This window comes from Episyrphus balteatus, chromosome 3 (genome assembly GCF_945859705.1).
Source record: "Episyrphus balteatus chromosome 3, idEpiBalt1.1, whole genome shotgun sequence".
NCBI lineage: Eukaryota > Metazoa > Arthropoda > Insecta > Diptera > Syrphidae > Episyrphus > Episyrphus balteatus.
Genome location: NC_079136.1, coordinates 108715795 through 108735515, shown reverse-complemented (window position 1 = coordinate 108735515; position 19721 = coordinate 108715795). Strand labels below are relative to the sequence as shown.

Sequence of the window (19721 nt, the reverse complement as noted above, 5' to 3'; positions counted from 1 at the left end):
ACAAAGGCCATAAACAGATTGGTTGCGTCGTGGTGATGAAGTGATGATACCGATATCGAACCGATACGAGATGCGATAAATGCTGTTCAATTCAGAATGTTCTACCGAAGGGAACCGCAAACGAATACGTAAAAAGCGTACTCAGTTTTAGGGAAAATTGCGGAACGCAAATTATCCTCATTCCCGAACACGCCCATGTTTCGTTTCCTCCCGGTCCAAACTTAAAAATTGTCATTGCAGCCAACCTAAAATAAAAAACCATTCAATCATTTCATTCAGTCAAATTCATTCCATATTCTCATTCAAAGTTGTCGTCACTCATGTCAGACACCACCTCACCACACACAAGCAAGAAAGTAGTACCTACTTGAAATCAAAAGAAAAAAAACAAAAACTTAAAACCACGAATAAAACCAAAATTGTAATTATTTGTTTGAATCAAACTAAAGAATAAAATAAATTAAACAAATCAAACAAAGGAAAAGAAAAATTCTTTTTATTAATTACAAAAGGAGAAAACAGAATACAAGTACGGCTATGCCCCAACAGATGCAGTGTACCATTTTGTTTTTGTTTCACATTTCGTATACCTATCCAAATTGGTATTCTAATTGGAATGTATCTACACTACACTCAAACACACTTTCACATATCTCACTCCCACATGTCCATAAAAAACAGGTACGAAAGAGAAAGAAACTGAATTCTTATTTACCCCTTTTGATATACATACACAAAAACAGAACAACAAAATCGTAAAATACATAAATGATGATACCGAACCGATACGAGATGCGAAATAATGCGCACACGACAAATGCAGTGTACCATTTTGTTTTCGTTTCGCATTTCGTATATCCAATCCAAATTGGTATTGGAATTGGAATTGGAGTATCGTCGTTACTCGTATGTTCCGTATTTTTCGTATGTTTCGCACGTTTCGTATGTTTCGCATGTTTCGTTACTTGTTCAGTACCAGTAACGAAACATACGAGTAACGAAATTATTTGGGCAGTAACGTTTCGTTACTCGTTACTGAAATGAATACCCGCATTTAAGTAACGAATACATACGGTTTCCTACAGCTCTAGTATCAAAGAAAAGAAAGTTACGAGAAGCTCAATAGCAGTACTAAACTTATTAATCGATTATTCGAACTCAAGGTTGACTATATATAAACATGTCAGAAAAACAAGGAAACATGTAAACAATTTCGCTTCCTATTCCAAAGTCATGGTCATGGAAACCATAAGGTTTCTTTGAATTAAGAATACAAGAAATTAAAATAGATCAAATTAATTTTAATTTTTGTTCCGTATAGTTCCAGTATTATTTTTCATGATTTACAGCATCATGTCTCATTTGGAATGTTATCATCCTGTGGTCTGAGAATGTAACATAACTAGTAGGGTGTATCACTTTTGTATGGCCGAAAAAAAGTACCCTAATTTTGCAATGTAATAGTGGTCAAAAGTTTTATTAGGGTCTAAGGTTTAATAATATGTAAAAAAAAATTATAATATCGTTCGTCTTTGGCTCGCTCAAATCGGTTGAAGTTGTTAGGAAAAAAACGATTTTATGTGAAAAAATGATTTTTTTTCTTCGCATATTATTTCGCAGCTTCTTTACTAAGTGTTCAATTCCAATAAATATAAGCTTAAAAGTTTTTTCCTATAAGGATATATATTTAATATATTTGTTTTTGTATTCAAACGGCGATATTAAAAAAAAACATGTATTTAAAAAATCTCTAAAAATTCAAATTTCTTCGATTTCTTCATAATATTTTGAGCGAGCCAAAGATATTAATTGAAATGAAAATTGTAAACGCAGGATTTATTTTTGATAAGTAATGCAACTTTAAAAAGCTATTAAATTTGAAAATTCCATACTTTAGCATTTTGTCACACCCTAATAACTGGACACTTTCCAGTTACTTATCTCAAAAGAGTTATGTTACATAACATAACATAACTTTACATAACTTATGTTTAGTTCGTGGAAAGTGTCACATCAAGTACTTTTTTCCTATTTATGGTAATGAAGGTGGGTTCATTACCTCTGTTATACATCACAATATTGTTTTTAATAATAAATTCAAAAAGTGACTCACCTCTCGTGTTTATGTCTGTACTGCCTCATTGCAGATGATGGGCGTTTGCATCGCAGCCTGCCAGAAGATCCCAACCTTTCTTACCGACTTCTGCTACCAACTCGTTAAACGCTGTTGATGGTGGAGGGCCCGGTGCATCACCTGGCATGGAGACGGATGTTATGATCAAAGGCTGAGCCCCTTCTCTTTCGCATTTAACCGTCGCACACTGGGGTATTTACCTCCAAAACAAGCTCATTTAACTTTTTTGCAAAATTTGGAGTTGAGACGTGATTTTTTTTTGGCTACTCTTAAATACCCACGGTTCAGTTTTTTTGTGTGAAAAATTACATCGGAAATAATAGATTTATTTTTCTTATTGTTTTATATAAAGTTCTTGTTATACTTATATATTCTTAAAAAATATATTCATTGCATTTGAAGCTTTAATTTATTGTCAAATGAATTTACATATTTGAAATGTACTCGTAAGTAGAAATGCAGTTTTTTTTTTATTTTTCTGCTTTTGTGATATCATTCGGTGTTATTCGGTAACATTTTTGTTATCATATTAAAGAGGAAGATGTCAAAAAGCAAAAACAAAAATTGTCTGCCCATTAGCGCCCGTCTAGCTTTTATCGTCTTTTATGTGAACCTATTTTTGTGAAAAAATTTTTTGACGAATTGATATTTTATTATTAAATAAACAAATATAACCGTGACATTTTAACTACCAAATATTTATTGATATTGAAAAATATCAGAATTCACAATTTTTTTTCAGTGTATACCAACAAATCTAAAATACTTTATTTATACCTAAATTCATTAGAAAAAAGCTTTATTCTTGTTATCAGTGGTTTTGATCAAGGACAACTTCATTAAGCGAAAACAATTCTCATGAGCGGTTTTTGAAGGTAAATACCCCTATGTGCGTCGTCATACCTGCGCTACTAAAAACATGTACGATAGTTACCTTCAGTAGGCCCTTTTTTGCTATAAATAATTAAATCTTTGGATTTAAGTCCGCAGATATTACCGCTGCCCTCTTGCACGAGAGCAATGTTTTTATTATTATTTGGCAGATGCCAACTGTGCTGCAGATTGAGTTGCAACACTTTCATCGTTGGCTGTAGTTACCGGTCTCACATTTATCGTTTTTATGCCAAATCTCAAAAGGAAGTCAAGTGATGGTAGGATAGCCATTGCTTCGTGGTTGAGCAAAATTATTGCTTCCCGAACTGTTTTCGCAATGCCTCCATTTGCATGACCTTCCAATCTGCACTGGGGAGGCTTAGGTTTTGTGCTCTTATGTACCTTTCAAGGGTGGTCTCGTCGATATTGGGGTCCGGCACGTTGATACGGACTTTAGGTCTGGTGGGGAGGTCATCTTAAAGAGCAAGGCTAAACGAAACTCCTTCATGCAGCCCACTTTTTCTTTGCGCCAGTTCAGAGTGGGTTCACGGCAACAGGCAAGAACCTTAAAACCTTTTAATGTCGATAGTGGCCCGAAAGTTGGAACAAAACCTTTAAAAGCAAGTATATCTTCGTTGACGAATCATAACATAAAACGCCCATGTTCCGCAATTCGACCGAAAGTGAATTGAAATCAAAACGAAATATCATATGCTTCATTTCGATCGATTTCGAAAACTTCTTACCCGAGTAAAAATGGAATTCCGCCGCACCACCGCTGCACCACGTCCGCAGCACTTTTTGACCGCCGCACCTACGCTTCAGCACGTCCGCACAATTATCAGAAATTTCTTTTGTGCCGCACCACCGCTGCAGCACGTCCGCACTATGATCAAAAATTTCTAAACCGCCGCACAACTGCTGCACCACTTCCGCACCGTTTCAAAATGAAAAATATGCAACAAATTGGTTGTACCAACGGCGCCGCACCACGACTGCAGCACGTCCGCATTATTTAATTTTGTATGAACAAAATTCTATTCTCGTACCTATACAAATGTTTAAGTCGTCTTCAAAGTTATTTTGGCTTAAGTAACAAATTGCCAGTTCATGCAAACATGACTTGGTGGTGTAGTGGTTAAAGCGTTGGACTTCTAATTGAAAGTGCTCGGGTTCGAATCTCCTTCTCGCCGGTAGCTTCTTTTTTTATTTTTCAAAATTCCAAAATTAAGTAGGTATCATGGTGCGGCGAATTTTTTATACAAAATGAAATAGTGCGGACGTGCTGCAGTCGTGGGGCGGCGGTCGTGCACCGAATTTTTCATACAGAACGAAATAGTGCGGACGTGCTGCAGTCGTGGTGCAGCGGTGGTGCGGCGAAAATTCCTGCAAACGGCGGTGGTGCGGCTGTGGTGCGGGGGTCAAAATTTGTTTTCTTTAAAAATTCAATTTCTATTTTTACTCGGGTAAGTGAAATTACTGCTGCTTTGAGCATGGATAGGACATTTTTATTGGCAATTTTAATTAAAAAAAAGGATAATGTAAAAGAAAAATAAGAAGGCACATTTTCCGAGACAAATCTAATAAGTAAGTGAAATGCAGGATATAGGCGATACTATTGCAAATTTTAAAAGAGAAATGAATTAGGTTAAATGTAAAGCGATTGTGGCAGTGCGCATTTCCCAAGTGTGCCTGCAGAATTGCGCACTACAAACACAGAGGCAGTGATGAATTATGATATATCAGGCCTCATGGTTTTTTTTTTAAATTTGTTTGTATTAAATTAACAACAAATGAACATTACAAAACAATAAAAATATTAGCTTTGATAATATTATTATTATATATTTTGTCCAAAAATTCCAGATTCATTAAAAAAGGCACTAAATTCACAAACAGAAACAAAGTGAATTGAATTCAATTAGAAAATATAAATGAGTCATAAAATTGCAGAAAACCTAATTATTTCACTTTCGGCAAGGGAAGCGAATGCGCAAAAAGTGAAATGCAAAAAGTGAAGACTTGGGGGGGATTGAGCCCTCTGAGCCCCCCCTCTTCATACGCCACTGGCCCGCATTATTAAAAAGAAATCAGAATAAACTGTATTGGCGCATTTTTATCCAAAATTAAAAAAAAAAATTGCTCAAAAAAATCTGGAATCAATTAGTCTGATAAATACTGAGATTTTGACCCTAAAAAATTATTTATTTTTGAATTGTTATGAAACCACATTGTTTTTATTAATTCCCTTATAATATATGCTTACTGCCAACGTATTTAATTAAATCTCCTTTCATATTGAATACGATATCCACGACTGTTCATTAAAAAATTTATAATATGGCTTTCAAGAGTCAACGAAGTAGACTGAATCGATTTTTTAACGTCACACCCGTTACATCTTATCTTAAGAGTTTGAGACGTTGAAAGACAGGTTAACAAACTTTTATTTTAAACATATACCTACTAACAACTAAATATATGTATATGTATAAGGTGTTCAAACTTTTAATTACTTTATTTAGAGGAAAGTAAACAAGCCAGGCCCAAATCTGACTTTGGATACTGTGCCAAACAATGGAATAATCCATAAGTCAAAACTTGTGACTGTTTTAAAGGATACCAAAATTCATGAACGGAATGAAGAGATGTAAGATGCAGCCTACCTATATTTGTATAAAAAAAAAAAACTAAAAAACAGTGTTTCTTTCTAACTATCTCCAAATTTCGTGAAAATTGTTTTACAAAATACTTTGTTTAACCTTATATGTAATACGAAACTTGATCCTTTGCATTATTCAATTTATATATACTTAATTTTCCGAAAAGCAAACTTTAATGATGATAGAGTTTTTTTCCCTCATAACACACAGCGTTACTTAACAGAAACCTGATCATAAAACGCTTCAATGGATGAATCAACTGAAGTGCTTAACAACAATTATTATGATTAAAAGGGTCAATCAGAAGGGGTTGCACGAGAAACGTATGTAGGTACATCAACCTGACTTATCCGAGTAGGTATACCTATATGAATTTTTGTTCAATATTTTTCATTTCAATGCACTTTTGGGTACCATTGATAAAAAGTACAACAAAAGTCTACACTTCCTCACCATAGCAACGCTAATCTACACAATTCCGTCATAACGAACCTAAACCGACTTTTTTTTGGACTGACACTTGTCCGTGCCACTGGTTGTAGAAAAACTAGTGACGCAGCTATAACTACCCCTGTATTTGGGTTTAAAGTTTTTTTTTTTTTTTAATTTAAATTTCTTTTGCGTTTCGATGTCAGTAGGTAGTTGTTGGTCACGTTTAACATAGTTCGTTCATGGTAAATAATTAGTTAGTTTTTATACCCGGCCATATTATGTACATAATAATGTATATCAACTAATTACAAATGAATTAAAAAACAGTGTCGGTCTGAAATTGGTGAACCGTGAAAAATAGCTGAGAGAGTATGCCAACTTCACAAAATACTATCTTTTGCGTTAGTTATGATAGTAGTTTGTTATTTGTTTGTGGACCATAATTTATTTAGTTTTTTTTAAGAGTTTTTTTCATTACAACTAAGAAAGTAAACGAAATAATAAACACAAAATAAATATACACGAACAATGATCCATTGCCTCAGTAACAAGTTTGGATGATTGTAAAAAAAAATGTGTTTTGATTAATACCCCTATCATTGTTCCTGCCAACTATAATGCAATTATAACAACCAAAGTTATGTTGTTACGGTATAACATTCATTTATAAAAAAAATACAAACAAATAGAGAAAAAGCAGTTTTACCTATATATTCGAAGGCATATGCAGCATAATTCAATTACTTGCGGCAGCCAAATGTGAACATAAAATCAATATATGCAATCTATCCGTTCTTTATAACTACACGACAAAAAAAAAAAACAATATTTTGGATAACCTGCAAAAAAAATGCAAATAAACATTTGTTGGAACCCACAAAGAGGTAAGTAGCATTTTAATTTAGATGTATTGGTCATTGAAGTTTAGAAGTACACACCTATCGTTTTCATTTAAAGATTCAAATCTACATATTGTCAAATGGAGTCAACAAACTTGGCAGTTGTTTTGGTCTCAACCACACCTAACAACTTGAGTATTGGCTTTGAACTTTCAGTTCATTTACTTTACAGTATTGTTACATTACGATCAAATATCTTTTTTAGTAATTAGATAGTAGATATTCATAATCAGCTCTTTCGAGGTATTCGTTAGGATTTGTTCGAAATCGGAGAATTTTCTATCGGGGCAGGTATGCGTTCCGATTGACATATCCAGGGTCGGACTGGCCATATAACCGAGTTGGCGATTGCCACCCGGGCTCTCAGCTACCCCATATAAAAATTCATAAGAACAAGTACAAAACAAGTACAAATAAAAATTTCAAACACCAAACAGTCATGTCTAAAGAAAAGGGGCCCGTTTAACAAGTGCAGGCCCTAAATCGGACTATATGACTATATTATATTTATAATTGTATATGAAGTGAAAAGTTTTGGGGCCCCAGGGGTGTATGTATCTACCCTTCGGGCAGTCTGGGCAGTGTCAAAAAATTATAAACTCAATACAATTCGTCGAAAATCCTGATAAAAAAATTAATGCAGGATAATATAAATTAATTTTTTTGTTTATAAGTCATTGTCTATTTGCAGCTACAAGTACAAAAATTTCAAAATCTTTATACAGATAGTTAAAAATCCCGCGTTTTAATAAATTTTTTCAACTTAGTTTGTGAAGAGCTTTCAAATTTTCTTACAATTTAAAATTTTGTCGACTATCTGTTTTTTTTTTAATAGAAATTCTGAATACATTACATTACATATTAAACTAGTCTGAAGATAAATCTCCGGACTAGAAACACTGCAGCTTCGGAATCTAGGTCCATTTTGCTGATACAACACAAGACATTAATACAACACAGAAAGACAAAGAGAGAAAGAACGAGAGAAGAACATACAACACTGAACTACGTGGCACAGAGGAGGAGACATAGTTGAAAATTGTCTCATGTTATCGCACAGGTGGCTTCAGTTAAGCTGGCGATTTAGAAAAAACTTCTGAGCCGACCGCTGGGTTTGAACCCACGATGTCTGGCTCTGAAGTCATCCATCTATAGAAATTCTGAATAAGATTTATCAAAAATAAAAAAAATAAACTGAGCTCAACGCATGCCTCTTGGGGTCCTGCTCTCATACTCTATTTATTTATTTTTAATATGTAATTTTTAATATTAGAAATTAGAATCGCCAAAAGAAGCACCAAGATCTTAAAAATTAAATGTTTGTAGTATTGTAGTTTTTTTTAGTTCCATGGACCAAGCAGCGGTGCGGGACCTTTTTATTATTTTGCCACCCGGGCCCCTTTGCCCCAGTCCGACCCTGGACATATCGGAGAACCTTTCGATGAAACCCATCAACTCATTGCGATGAAATATGTTCATCAAAGACTTTTTGACATTAATGAAGATAGTATAGTAAAATAGTTGCGGAGTATTTTAAGAAAAGTTGGATCTTCACAGAAAAAAAAAAATAAAAATATAATTTTGCTATTTTAGTGCCGATTAAGAAAAAACAACGACAAAGCATCAGCAAGAGAGGTCGGTTGGAATGTACCTAAAGGACTTTTAAGCATCACAAGGATTAAATCCTTTTAAGCATTACAAGGATTAAATCCTTGTGATGCTTAAAAGTCCTTTAGGTACATTCCAACCAACCTCTCTTGCTGATGCTTTGTCGTTGTTTTTTCTTAATCGGCACTAAAATAGCAAAATTATTTAGTACAAATTTTGTACTCACGCTGACTTTATTTTTTTTGTTCAGAAGTGGATACCCTGAAAGAAATCTAAGTTCCGATCGAAAAAGGCTATCGTTTCGGAACTTTCTCAGAACGGATACCTCAATAGGGCTGAATATTAACGAATTCGTTTAGCAAAGAAAAAACTTAAAAACTTTTTATACAGAAATTGAATACCTATAAAAAATGTAAATCATTTTGGAAGAAACCTATCAAAATGTAAAGGTGTAGAAAAATTTTTCTTTCAAAACTGTAATTTATTTTTTGGGGCTCTTGAGGTAACATTTTTTTTTAAATGAATACATTTATATTATGCGGCTGACTAACAATGCATTATGCATTACGCTAACGAATTTAATTTCTCTCTTCTTCGGACACAAGGAAGTGAATCATATCAAATATCTTATCTCTTTGCTTCGTTACTGTTTTTCATAATAAGTTTCCTTCTATGTATTGTCTTCAGTTAGGGCCCTTGCATCGGTCGGAGGCAGCGGGGCACCGCCCCGTTTACCCCAATGGCGTGTACGCCCCTGCTCATACCCACATTACACCTTCAATGCTCTCAAGTAGTTTATTAAAAATAGAAAAAATTATGTATGTTGGATTACTCTTACATACTGGATGAAAAAACATCTCTTTTTTTTCAGCTATAATATGGCTCCTAATCAGTATGATTCTACACACATCAACAGCTGGGCCAGGAAAAAAGACCCCGGCAAAACTAAAAACCACAACGACAAGTACAACGACTGAACCATCTTCTACAACACCATTGAGTAGTACAGTTCCAGCAATTCCACTAATTTGCGTAGAAGGCATAAGGTCTGGCATTGAAGACGAGAATAAGTCTCAATCTGGTGAAAGTTTTGTGCAAGTAATCGAAGGGGATGCAATGTTATCGGTGATGACTAGAGACCCAATTACAGCGATATTCGTTTTAAATCGTATTAATCAGGCGAATCTGATTGGTGCCGATTTTGAAATTGGTAAGCCAAGAAGATATAGAATTAAATTAATACCAATAATTTTTATTTTGTTGTTTAGGAATTCGAGCAATTGAAATCAAAGATTCTGAGCTGGCGGAAAATATTCTCCTCCAAGAAGTGCAATACCTCCAACAATGTGTGGATCATTCAATAGGGCTCTTTATAGACGTTGACATTTATAACATTTTGGAACATGTCATCGACGATTTAGAGTATTATATTTGGCCAATTCCATCAGCAAGGGGATTGGTTTTTCCGAAAGTAGCTCATCTATTGTATCAAATGCCTTGGGGAGAGAAGATTGCTTCGGTAGAAATTCTGGCTGAGAATTTGAATGTTTACAACGACTTTATGGATGCAGCGCGGAAAGAACATCTCTGCTTGATGCACTTTCGAAGTTCTGACAACATTTACATTGTCTTTGGCAATAAAATGATAACTAACTTTCATGAAAACGGAACAATTTTTGTTATCCCAAATGGACGAACTACTAAATCTTTCATTGCAGGTAATATAATAAGATGTTAATACTAAGCTATGTTTTAGGAAGGTACCTTCTTGTGGTATTAGATTCGTATCGGAATTCTATAGAATTCTAAAGTATTGGGTTCTATTTTCAAATTAGGTTTTTCTTCCACAACATAAAACAAAGAGCGAAAAAATGTGTAAGCGAAATTTGAACGTATGTGAAAACTTTGCAATAATAAGAAAGCAAAGGAAAATAAAAAGAATCGAAATAGAAACTGGTATGAAAAACTTAGTAAACTGGACAAGAATTCTAAAACTAACAAAAATAAATTTTTAGAAAAGAGACGAAAGGGCCCAATCTATAGAATCCGTTGCAAGCGTCGCGTTGGTGACGCACGCAACGTTGAAATTGGCGGATGGAAAAGAATGGGTGACCCATTTGTTGACACACTACTTTTTGACAACTCCCTTCAAATTCCTAGGTCTGTTCGATGTTTTCTCGCTGAATATGCACTAAGGAAGTTCTGATGTAAACAATTTTTAAATAGGTATCATCGTTGTTCTTTTTTTTAAATTAAACAAATAGGATTCTGATGTAAAAAACTTTTAAGTGTACATCTATAACTTCAATGGCAACTATTTGCAAAAAAAGGGAAAATTACAAAAGTAAAAAATTATTTTTCCCACAAAAACCATTTATTTTCTGAAAGAACTACAAAAATTACACGGTGTTACAAAAATGAGGTTTTAAAATATACGCGGGCGGAGACCTATCACGTTTTGTAGAGCTAGTTGCACTGATTACGAAACGGTATTTAAAAAGTGTCTAACACCCCCAAAATTTGGAGTTATGGGCAAAAACGGTTTTTTTGACATTCACCCATTGAAAAAAATCTAGCTTCGTCAAATTTTTACCCATTTTCGACTATTGGTTATAATATGTTGATTTAAAAATTTTAATTAAATGTACAATTTTGCCTTTCGGAAATGGTATCATATATTACTGTAGGTGTTGCCGTTGTTTTTTAATATTTTTTTTTCATTTTGATAATTTTTTTTAGAAAACTGCCCCTCCCACCTAAACGGGGGGAGATAGACCCCCCTCCCAAAAAAAAATGTTTGCATTGAGCTTCTCTACAAAAACCAGTTATCAAATCCTGGCGCCCAAGTTATCCTACTAAGTGCCAAAACAAAATTTTTGTTGTATACCTAAAAGTTCGAATTTCTGTATCTGGGTTGAAATCGTAATATTTTTTTTCTAACCCAATTTTAAAGTGATTTTCATAAAAAATACATCGTTTGATTTGGAAATAAATACCTATTATTTTAGAATATATTTTTAAAACAGCATGTTGTTGTGAAAATATATACTTTAATTTGATGTCGAAGTTGGGTAAATGACGAAAAAAATGGAATTTTTGAACTTTGACAGCTTATAAATTCTAGGTGGTTTTACCGAGTTACATGTTTTATACATTGTTGAGAAGGTATATTTATTTCCTATCAGAAACTTTAAAAAAATCGAAAATGGGTAAAAATTTGACGAAGCTAGATTTATTTCAATGGGTGAAGGTCAAAAAACCGTTTTTTGCCCATAACTCCAGATTTTGGGGCTGTAAGGGACTTTTTAAATACCGTTTCGTAATCAGTGCGACTAGCTCTACAAAACATGATAGGGCTCCGCCGCGTATATTTTGAGTGTTACACCGTGTTATTTTTGAAGCCAGGATCGAAGCTTTCTTAAAGTTAAAACGTGAAACTTTTAAAAGGGTACTAGTTTCCGCTAGTTTTGCTTATTTCGAAGAGCTACTTAATTTTCATTTGGCCCGCGTCACTTATTGAAAGTGGGTAAACGTTAAGAGTGTCCCCTATGGCTTTACAATGGGTGCCTATTGTTTGTTTTTTTACTTCGTTTCCTGTATTTCGTTTTTCACACAATGGGTAATTTTTAATTAGTTCGCCATCCTTTAGGGGCCGGTTATAGCGATCAGGAAAATGAATAGATGTTTTGTAATGTTTTAGGGCCATTTGCTGATACGATACTTAAGAGTTTATGTTTGACATAAACCCTTAGGTACCACATATTGGTTTGCACCAAACCTAAACCTAAACATAAACTTCGATAAGTAGAACATTATTTATGTCTACGAAAAAGTAATACATAAAATATTTAGGTTTGACATAAGGGATTGAAGCGTTTTGAAAAATTATTTTTGAATATTTGGTTTTTTATAAATAAAAAAGGTTTTACAAGAAATCAAAAGAAAACGTAAATAAAAATGGATTTTGAAATTCTGGATGTGTTTGACGATGACATGGAAATCCTTGAAGTGATAGAAATTGGCATTCCTCGTCAAATATATGAGAGAAATGAATATTTTTCTTCATTTGATGAGCTTTCTTTTTACAAAAGATTCCGCTTAACAAAAGAAATAACCATTATGGTTTTGAAAAAAATAGAAATTTTGTTTCTTCAAATCTTAACATGCAGAAACGTATGAATTTGATAAATGATTACTTTGGACGTTTGTAACTATTTAGTCACTGTTGAAGGGCAAAATAAAACGCATATTTATTTAAAAAGAGATTGTTTTTTTAATAATTCATACACAGAAACAATAAAATCTTTAAAAACAACAAACATACAAAATTAAAATTCAGAAAATCCCTATGTACATACATACAAACATTTGTATGGACAAAATAAAAACATGCATAAAGGTAGGTTCTGCGACTATTTAGGTATTGTTTAGTTTTGGCTGATCTCATCAAAATAAACTTCAATTTCCTTTAAAACATTTTGGGCATCCTTGGCGGTGCAGCTTTCTTTTTTAATCTTTTTTAAAAGTTCAGTCTTAATTTGAATATCTAGCTCCATGGATTTTTTCTTCAGCTCATGCTCGATATTTCGTTGGTACTTGTTGTCAAAGGCTTCTTCTTTCAGAGTATCGTACTGCAACTTGGCAAGTTCTATTTTAATTCTTGATAGTTCAGTATACTGCTCTGTTATTTTAGTGTTTGGTACACTTGAAGCAACGGGTCTTCTTCTAGACATCCAAGGTGTATTTGTCTCTTGGTCAATGCTTTCAAAAGATTTTTTAAAACCTTTTGACATAATCACTTTTGGTGTTTTTTCTTTTTCAACATCCTCACCGGAAATACTTTGTTCATTAGCCTCACTTAATTTGGGATCACAAGTTGATTGTATTGGGGGTTTCAGTTTGGGATTTATACCTTTTTTTAACATAGACGGTTTATAACTGCTCCAGTCGTTGTTTTGGTTTTGTTGTTATCAATCTAAAATCAAATTATGTTGTCTTTTATCAATAAGAAAATTAATTAAATTCCATTTTAAATTACATTTTCACTTCGTTCATTGGATTGGCTATCTCCATCAAACTCGTTCTCCAAACCATGAACCGTTTTTGGATTCATAATGGAGACAGCAAGTTCGAAATTTGGGTCCGTTGGTTTGAACTGCTTTCCACCTCCAGTTTGCAAACATGAAAATTTTTCTTGAGTAGCTTCCTTCCTGGTTTCCCCTTTGTAGTTTGCATAGAACCGTTTAAGTGATTCGCCACTTCTATAGCAGGAAGCTCCGGATTGACTGTTGAAATTTGTTTCGATACGTAGCCAAGCACTTTCTTTATCCTTCCAAGTTGCAGCATCAGTTTTTTTATTTTCTATTACTCCTCTTTCTTCATACACACAATGAAGGAGCAATGATTTTTCACTCGATGAAAAGTTAGGATTTCTTTTTTTAATTTTTTGCGACATTTTTTCTCAAAAACACAATAAAACAAAAAAAAATCAAACATTCACCGATTAGTTTTCTTGCAAAAATTTTAAATTTGACATATCGCATTTTTCAAAGTGAACTTAGATGTATTTCAAATCTCTTTCTTAGCTATGATCGACATAAATTTTTACGTGCAACACAAATAGATTTGTGTATAACATAAAAGTTATGTGGAACCTGGCTATTAACTGGATTTATGTTTCGAATCAGCAAACGGGCCTTAATGACTCACAGAATTTTTTTTCGAAAACAAAAATTTAAGCCTGAACTACTTACATCAAAACAAAAAGTCAAAAAAGTACAAAAAAGTAAACACGATGTTTTTTCTTCTTCCCCCTAGTAGATTGTTTGTATATCTCTCTTTCATTTTAAAAAAGTATTTGATTCAAAAAGCTTGAACAAGACCAAGCTTTCAATTTTCACAAATGTTTAAAAACAAATTAACTCAAACAATATTTTATATCCTTTCCGTAAGGTAGCTCTTCGATCACATAATGAATGAACAAAATGACAGGAACATTTTGCGAAAAAAAAGCTCTTTTGACAAACAATTGAAATTTCAAATACAGTCGATTCCCTATAAGTCGTACTTCCTTTTGGTCAAATTTTCCTCTTACTCAAATTTTTTTACCGTTTTTAATGAAACCGCCTGCAGCAAAAAGATTAAATAGATTGCTCTTAGTCGAATTTCCCTCTAACTCGAACCAATTTTCGTGTCCTGTGACAATTCGACTTAAATGGAGTTGACTGTAATTTGTTTATTTTTTCAATTTTTTTTCATTTGAAATTTCAAAACTTCAAAAACAAAAGAGCTTTTTTAGTTAATTTTTTTCCAATAGATGTCAGGTAAATATACATGTGATTTTTATATTTTGAGCTTTTTTTACTTTTTCATACTTTTTTGACTTTGTGTTTTGATGTAGTTCAGGTAAAAAAATTTGAGTAAAGCCTGTTCCTTTGGGAAGTAGCAAAGTACTACTAGTACTTTACTAGCGACTTTCAATGGAACGCACTTTCAACGAAATCAATACAAATCTTATCTACTCGGGAAGAAGAGCATGGGTAGATGATAGTACTAGATAAACCAAAACATCTACTGTTAGTAGAGTATCACCGCCAATGGAACAGGGCTAATGAAACAATTATTTTTTGCTTAAATTGTATTTATTTGTTTTCCTGATGCAAATTCATTTTTCGTGCCAGCTGATTGACATTTGAAATGAAATGAAACAATTCGTTCCCCCTGAAATGTTTCAAATTTTTCCTGTTCCACTGCATACGAACAATTTTTACGTGGGTATTTCAATCAGAAAAAGAAGAGAGTCGGTAGATTTTGTGTGTGTCAACTGTCAACTGGCGTGAGTTTTCTCTGTTCGCTATTAAAGAGCATCAGCAAAAAATATTCAATTTCATATGGTTTCTTTTTTCTTTTTGCTTTTTATTGATCGCTATAACCGGGGCGTCTTAATTGTTTTTTTTTTTGTTTACTTCGTATTTCGATCACTTCGCCCAACTATATCTTCGCCTTGTGTTTTCTAGTTTTTTGTTATTTATTTCGCATTTGTATAAAAAGTCCAATAAGTTATTCATGCCTATTACCGATGTCGTGTCGTTTTTCGACAGCTCTCGTTTCCTCTGTCGTGTCGTTTTTCAAACGGCATTCCATAACTTTTTCGACGCGACAAATCTTACTCCAGTCAAAGCGTCATTTGACCTTGCGCAGAGAGGCACTGTCAGTTTTTATTTCATTTATCGATAGGGGTATATTTAAAAGGCTTAAACCCAATTTCTCACCACCTGATCATTCTTATTAGCGGAGTTATTCGCAAAAATGTATTTTTTGGGATATTTTACTTCTAAGCTAATATCTTTGCTCCAGATTATCGTAGACCAAAAAATAAACATACATTCTCTTCCTTATAATATTTTCTATGGTTGTATGCAATTTCATTGTATTTGAGTGAGTAAATACAAAATGGCAGCCATTTGAAGTCAAATTCTTGTTGTTAAAAAACACATTTTTGTCATTATTTCGAAAAAAGCTTATATCATGATTGACATTTTTCTAATCTATTTTGTAGTCCTATTCATGTTGCAAAGATGGCCGAGCAATTGATAAATGAACGCATGCAAAAACGGTGCGAAAACACCCAAAAATATCGTTTTTTGGGAAAAACTCGGCTTCAGAATGTCCTACGAAAGCTATTGATTGTTGATTGTTCGTTACAACATTTTCTATGGATTTAGTGCACATTATTTTTGTTGAAACAAATAAAAAATAAGTAATATTAAGTCAAAGACGTTTTTTTGTTTAGCAAACTCTTGCCTTATTATTTTGTAAACGGTGCAAGTATTGGCTAAAAATTAAATTACTGTTGTAGCCCTTTAAATTATTTAATTAAATTATAATTACCTAAGTAAGAATTTCAAATCCGAAATCGTACTTTAAAGTCAACGTTTACTATTGTCGCTTGAATATTTCGATGGGTCATAATCAACAATGATTATAGAGAATTCACGGTCTGAATAATATTCGACACCTTAGAACCAGATAAACTATTTCCTTTTTCAAATGATGTAATAAAACAAGGATCAACAAAACTCAAACAACAAATTAAAAAACTGCTGTTTTTAATTTTGTTTTGCCAGTAATTGTAGTTAATACGGTGCAAACACCAATTGTGTAGCTCAACTCTGTTTGAAATATTTAAGGTTTTATAAAAAGAACCATAGAATTCCCGAGTAAAAATAGAAATTGAATTTTTAAAGAAAAAAATCATGAGCGCCGCACCACCGCTGCACCACCGCCGTTTGCAGGAATTTTCGCCGAACCCACCGCCCGCACGGTTTTTTTTTTAAATTTTTTTAAAAATCCAACATTTATTTTTTTTTAATTTTATTTTTGGCTTATATTTGAGTTATATAAGTGCTTCTTCACAAAAAGTTTCGTTGAAATCGAATAAGCCGTTTCGGAGAATATCGGATTTGAAAAAAAAAAACGGTTTTATGGCAGGTACCGTAAAAAATCCATTCGGTTCCATGCATTAAGCCGAATAGGGTATGTGTACCAATCAATTGTTGATCCAAAATAAAAATATTTAGCTGCGCATGCTTGCGCACTGCCGAGATTTTGTACTTTGAAAAAAAATGAAGGCAGAAGGAACAGATTTTCTTTAAAAAAAATGTTGAAATTAAAATTGGTATGCCATTTTGTAGAAATCATTAATCCACATCTAAAAACAAAATTTCAAAAAAATACAATGTCCCGTTTTCGAAAATTTTATTTTTCAAAAAAAAATTTCAAAATTTTTTTAAAAATCCAAAAATATTTTTTTTTTAAATTTTATTTTTGGCCTATATTTGAGTTATATAAGTGCTTCTTCACAAAAAGTTTCGTTGAAATCGAATAAGCCGTTTCGGAGAATATCGGATTTGAAAAAAAAACGGTTTTATGGCAGGTACCGTAAAAAATCCATTCGGTTCCATGCATTAAGCCTAATAGGGTATGTGTACCAATCAATTGTTGATCCAAATTAAAAATATTTAGCTGCGCATGCTTGCGCACTGCCAAGATTTTGTACTTTGAAAAAAAATGAAGGCAGAAGGAACAGATTTTCTTTAAAAAAAATGTTTAAATTAAAATTGGTATGCCATTTTGTAGAAATCACTAATCCACATCTAAAAACAAAATTTCAAAAAAATACAATGTCCCGTTTTCGAAAATTTTATTTTTCAAAAAAAAATTTCAAAATTTTTTTAAAAATCCAAAAATTATTTTTTTTGAAATTTTATTTTTGGCCTATATTTGAGTTATATAAGTGCTTCTTAAAAAAAAGTTTCGTTGAAATCGAATAAGCCGTTTCGGAGAATATCGGATTTAAAAAAAACCGTTCTATGGCAGGTACCGTTAATAATGATTTTCCAAAAAAATTTTTTTCATTAGAAGATAGACCTTGTTTTCAAACTTACATTTGAATTTTTTAAACAAAATCGTTGGAGCCGTTTTTGAGCAATTACAGCTTTACTGAAATTGGTGTATGACAAGTACCGTTATTTTTGGCCCAAAAAAATTAATTCCAAAAACCCCTCTGGAGGGTCTCCAAAAAATGCTACATACCAAATTTGAAGTCAATCGGTCCATCCGTTTAGGCTGTAGGTGTAGATCCTTATACAGACAGACAGACAGACGGACTTCCGGGACCAACTTTTTTGGCATTCTCTATAATCGTTATATCATGGAAAAGTGTAATCTGAACTTTTTTTAGATGTGAATCAGTGATTTCTACAAAATGGCATACCAATTTTAATTTAAATATTTTTTTTTTTTAAGAAAATCGGTTTTCGGCCGATGATTCCTAAACACCCTGTAAAACAATTTTCTTGAAATTCATTGGTGTAACAGCCGTGGAAATTTCCTTCAAATTAAAAAAAAACTGTACCGCTACCTCAATCCGTTCAAAAGTTATGATTTTTGCAACGAGATAAGCCATTTTGGACAACAGTGCGCCGCACACTGGGGATTTTGCGGAAAAAAGTCCAAAATTTTAAGTACCTCGGAGAAAATTTTCAATACAATTTCTAAATTCTAGAATAAAATCTGAATCAAAATCAGAAATAATTACTAAAATCGGACTTGTAGTTTACTTATTAGAGCTTGTTTAAGGGACAAGTTGTTGAAAGTATAAAAAACGAAGTGAAAATACCCTGAAATTAAAGTTGTGTAATTTTTTTTTGCTTCAGCCGACTCATACACTTTTGTTTTTCCGTAAAGATGCCATCATTTGTCTATTGTAAATCGAAGAAATTATTAATTTTAAGGATGTTAATTATTTTATATAATTATTTAAAGAAAAGAGAAAAAATGGCTTAATTTTTTCATATTTTTGTATATATAATTTTAGCTACACTTGCCTACAGTTAGAGACTATTAAAAACATTTTCCTTATGAAATTACCTTTCGATAAAAACTAAATTTGGGTGCCACCAGGTGCCACTGCGTTTTTAATTGGCAATTGAAAACTTCATTTGGTCGCAAAAATTACTTAAAATATCAAAAAAAAAAAAAATATTAAAAATCAATGGTAACACTTACAGTTATAAATGATACCTTTTTTAAAAGCTAGAATATTACGCTTAATTCGAGCTTTTAAATTAAGTTCTTTAAGTTAATTGTTTTTGAAATAATCGATTTCAATGTCAAAATTTTGAAAAAAAAATAAAAAAAAACACATCCAATACTATTTTTGTCAAGATTGGGGATTTGAATACAAATTATAAAGAAAACTGCTTTAATTGATTCCTTACCAAACACTGAAAACCATATGTTTCTATGTCTTCTAGTTTTCGAGAAAATTGAAAATCTGACAAAAAGGAGATTTTCTACCTTTTTGTCAGATTTTTATTTTTTTGGCTGCAAGCTAGAGATCCTTATCCGAAAAGACAAATGGAGAAAGTAAAATTTATTCTTTAATATCGTTGTGATTTGAAACACGATGAAACGAAAAAGCGACAGTGGTTTTTTGAGTATTTTTTTACTATAATTCGGGTTTTTCATTTTGCGTGGACGTGGACCTAGACAACAGTAAAATGAGTTATTCGTTTCCATTTAATGTAATTAAAATCTGTAAGGTGGTTC

General features: G+C 32.7%; 1 protein-coding gene across 1 annotated transcript in view; it reads left to right on the top strand.

Annotated features, from left to right (window-relative positions):
* The first annotated feature begins 6030 nt into the window (after positions 1–6030).
* LOC129915683 (protein bride of sevenless) overlaps positions 6031–19721 on the top strand; it is a 36907-nt gene continuing 23216 nt past the window's right edge. The window contains exons 1-4 of the mRNA XM_055995340.1: positions 6031–6753; positions 6823–6986; positions 9481–9819; positions 9878–10327. Of these exons, the coding sequence (XP_055851315.1) occupies positions 6953–6986; positions 9481–9819; positions 9878–10327 (823 nt within the window). The 5' untranslated portion in view covers positions 6031–6753; positions 6823–6952. The remainder of the gene's footprint in view (positions 6754–6822; positions 6987–9480; positions 9820–9877; positions 10328–19721) is intronic.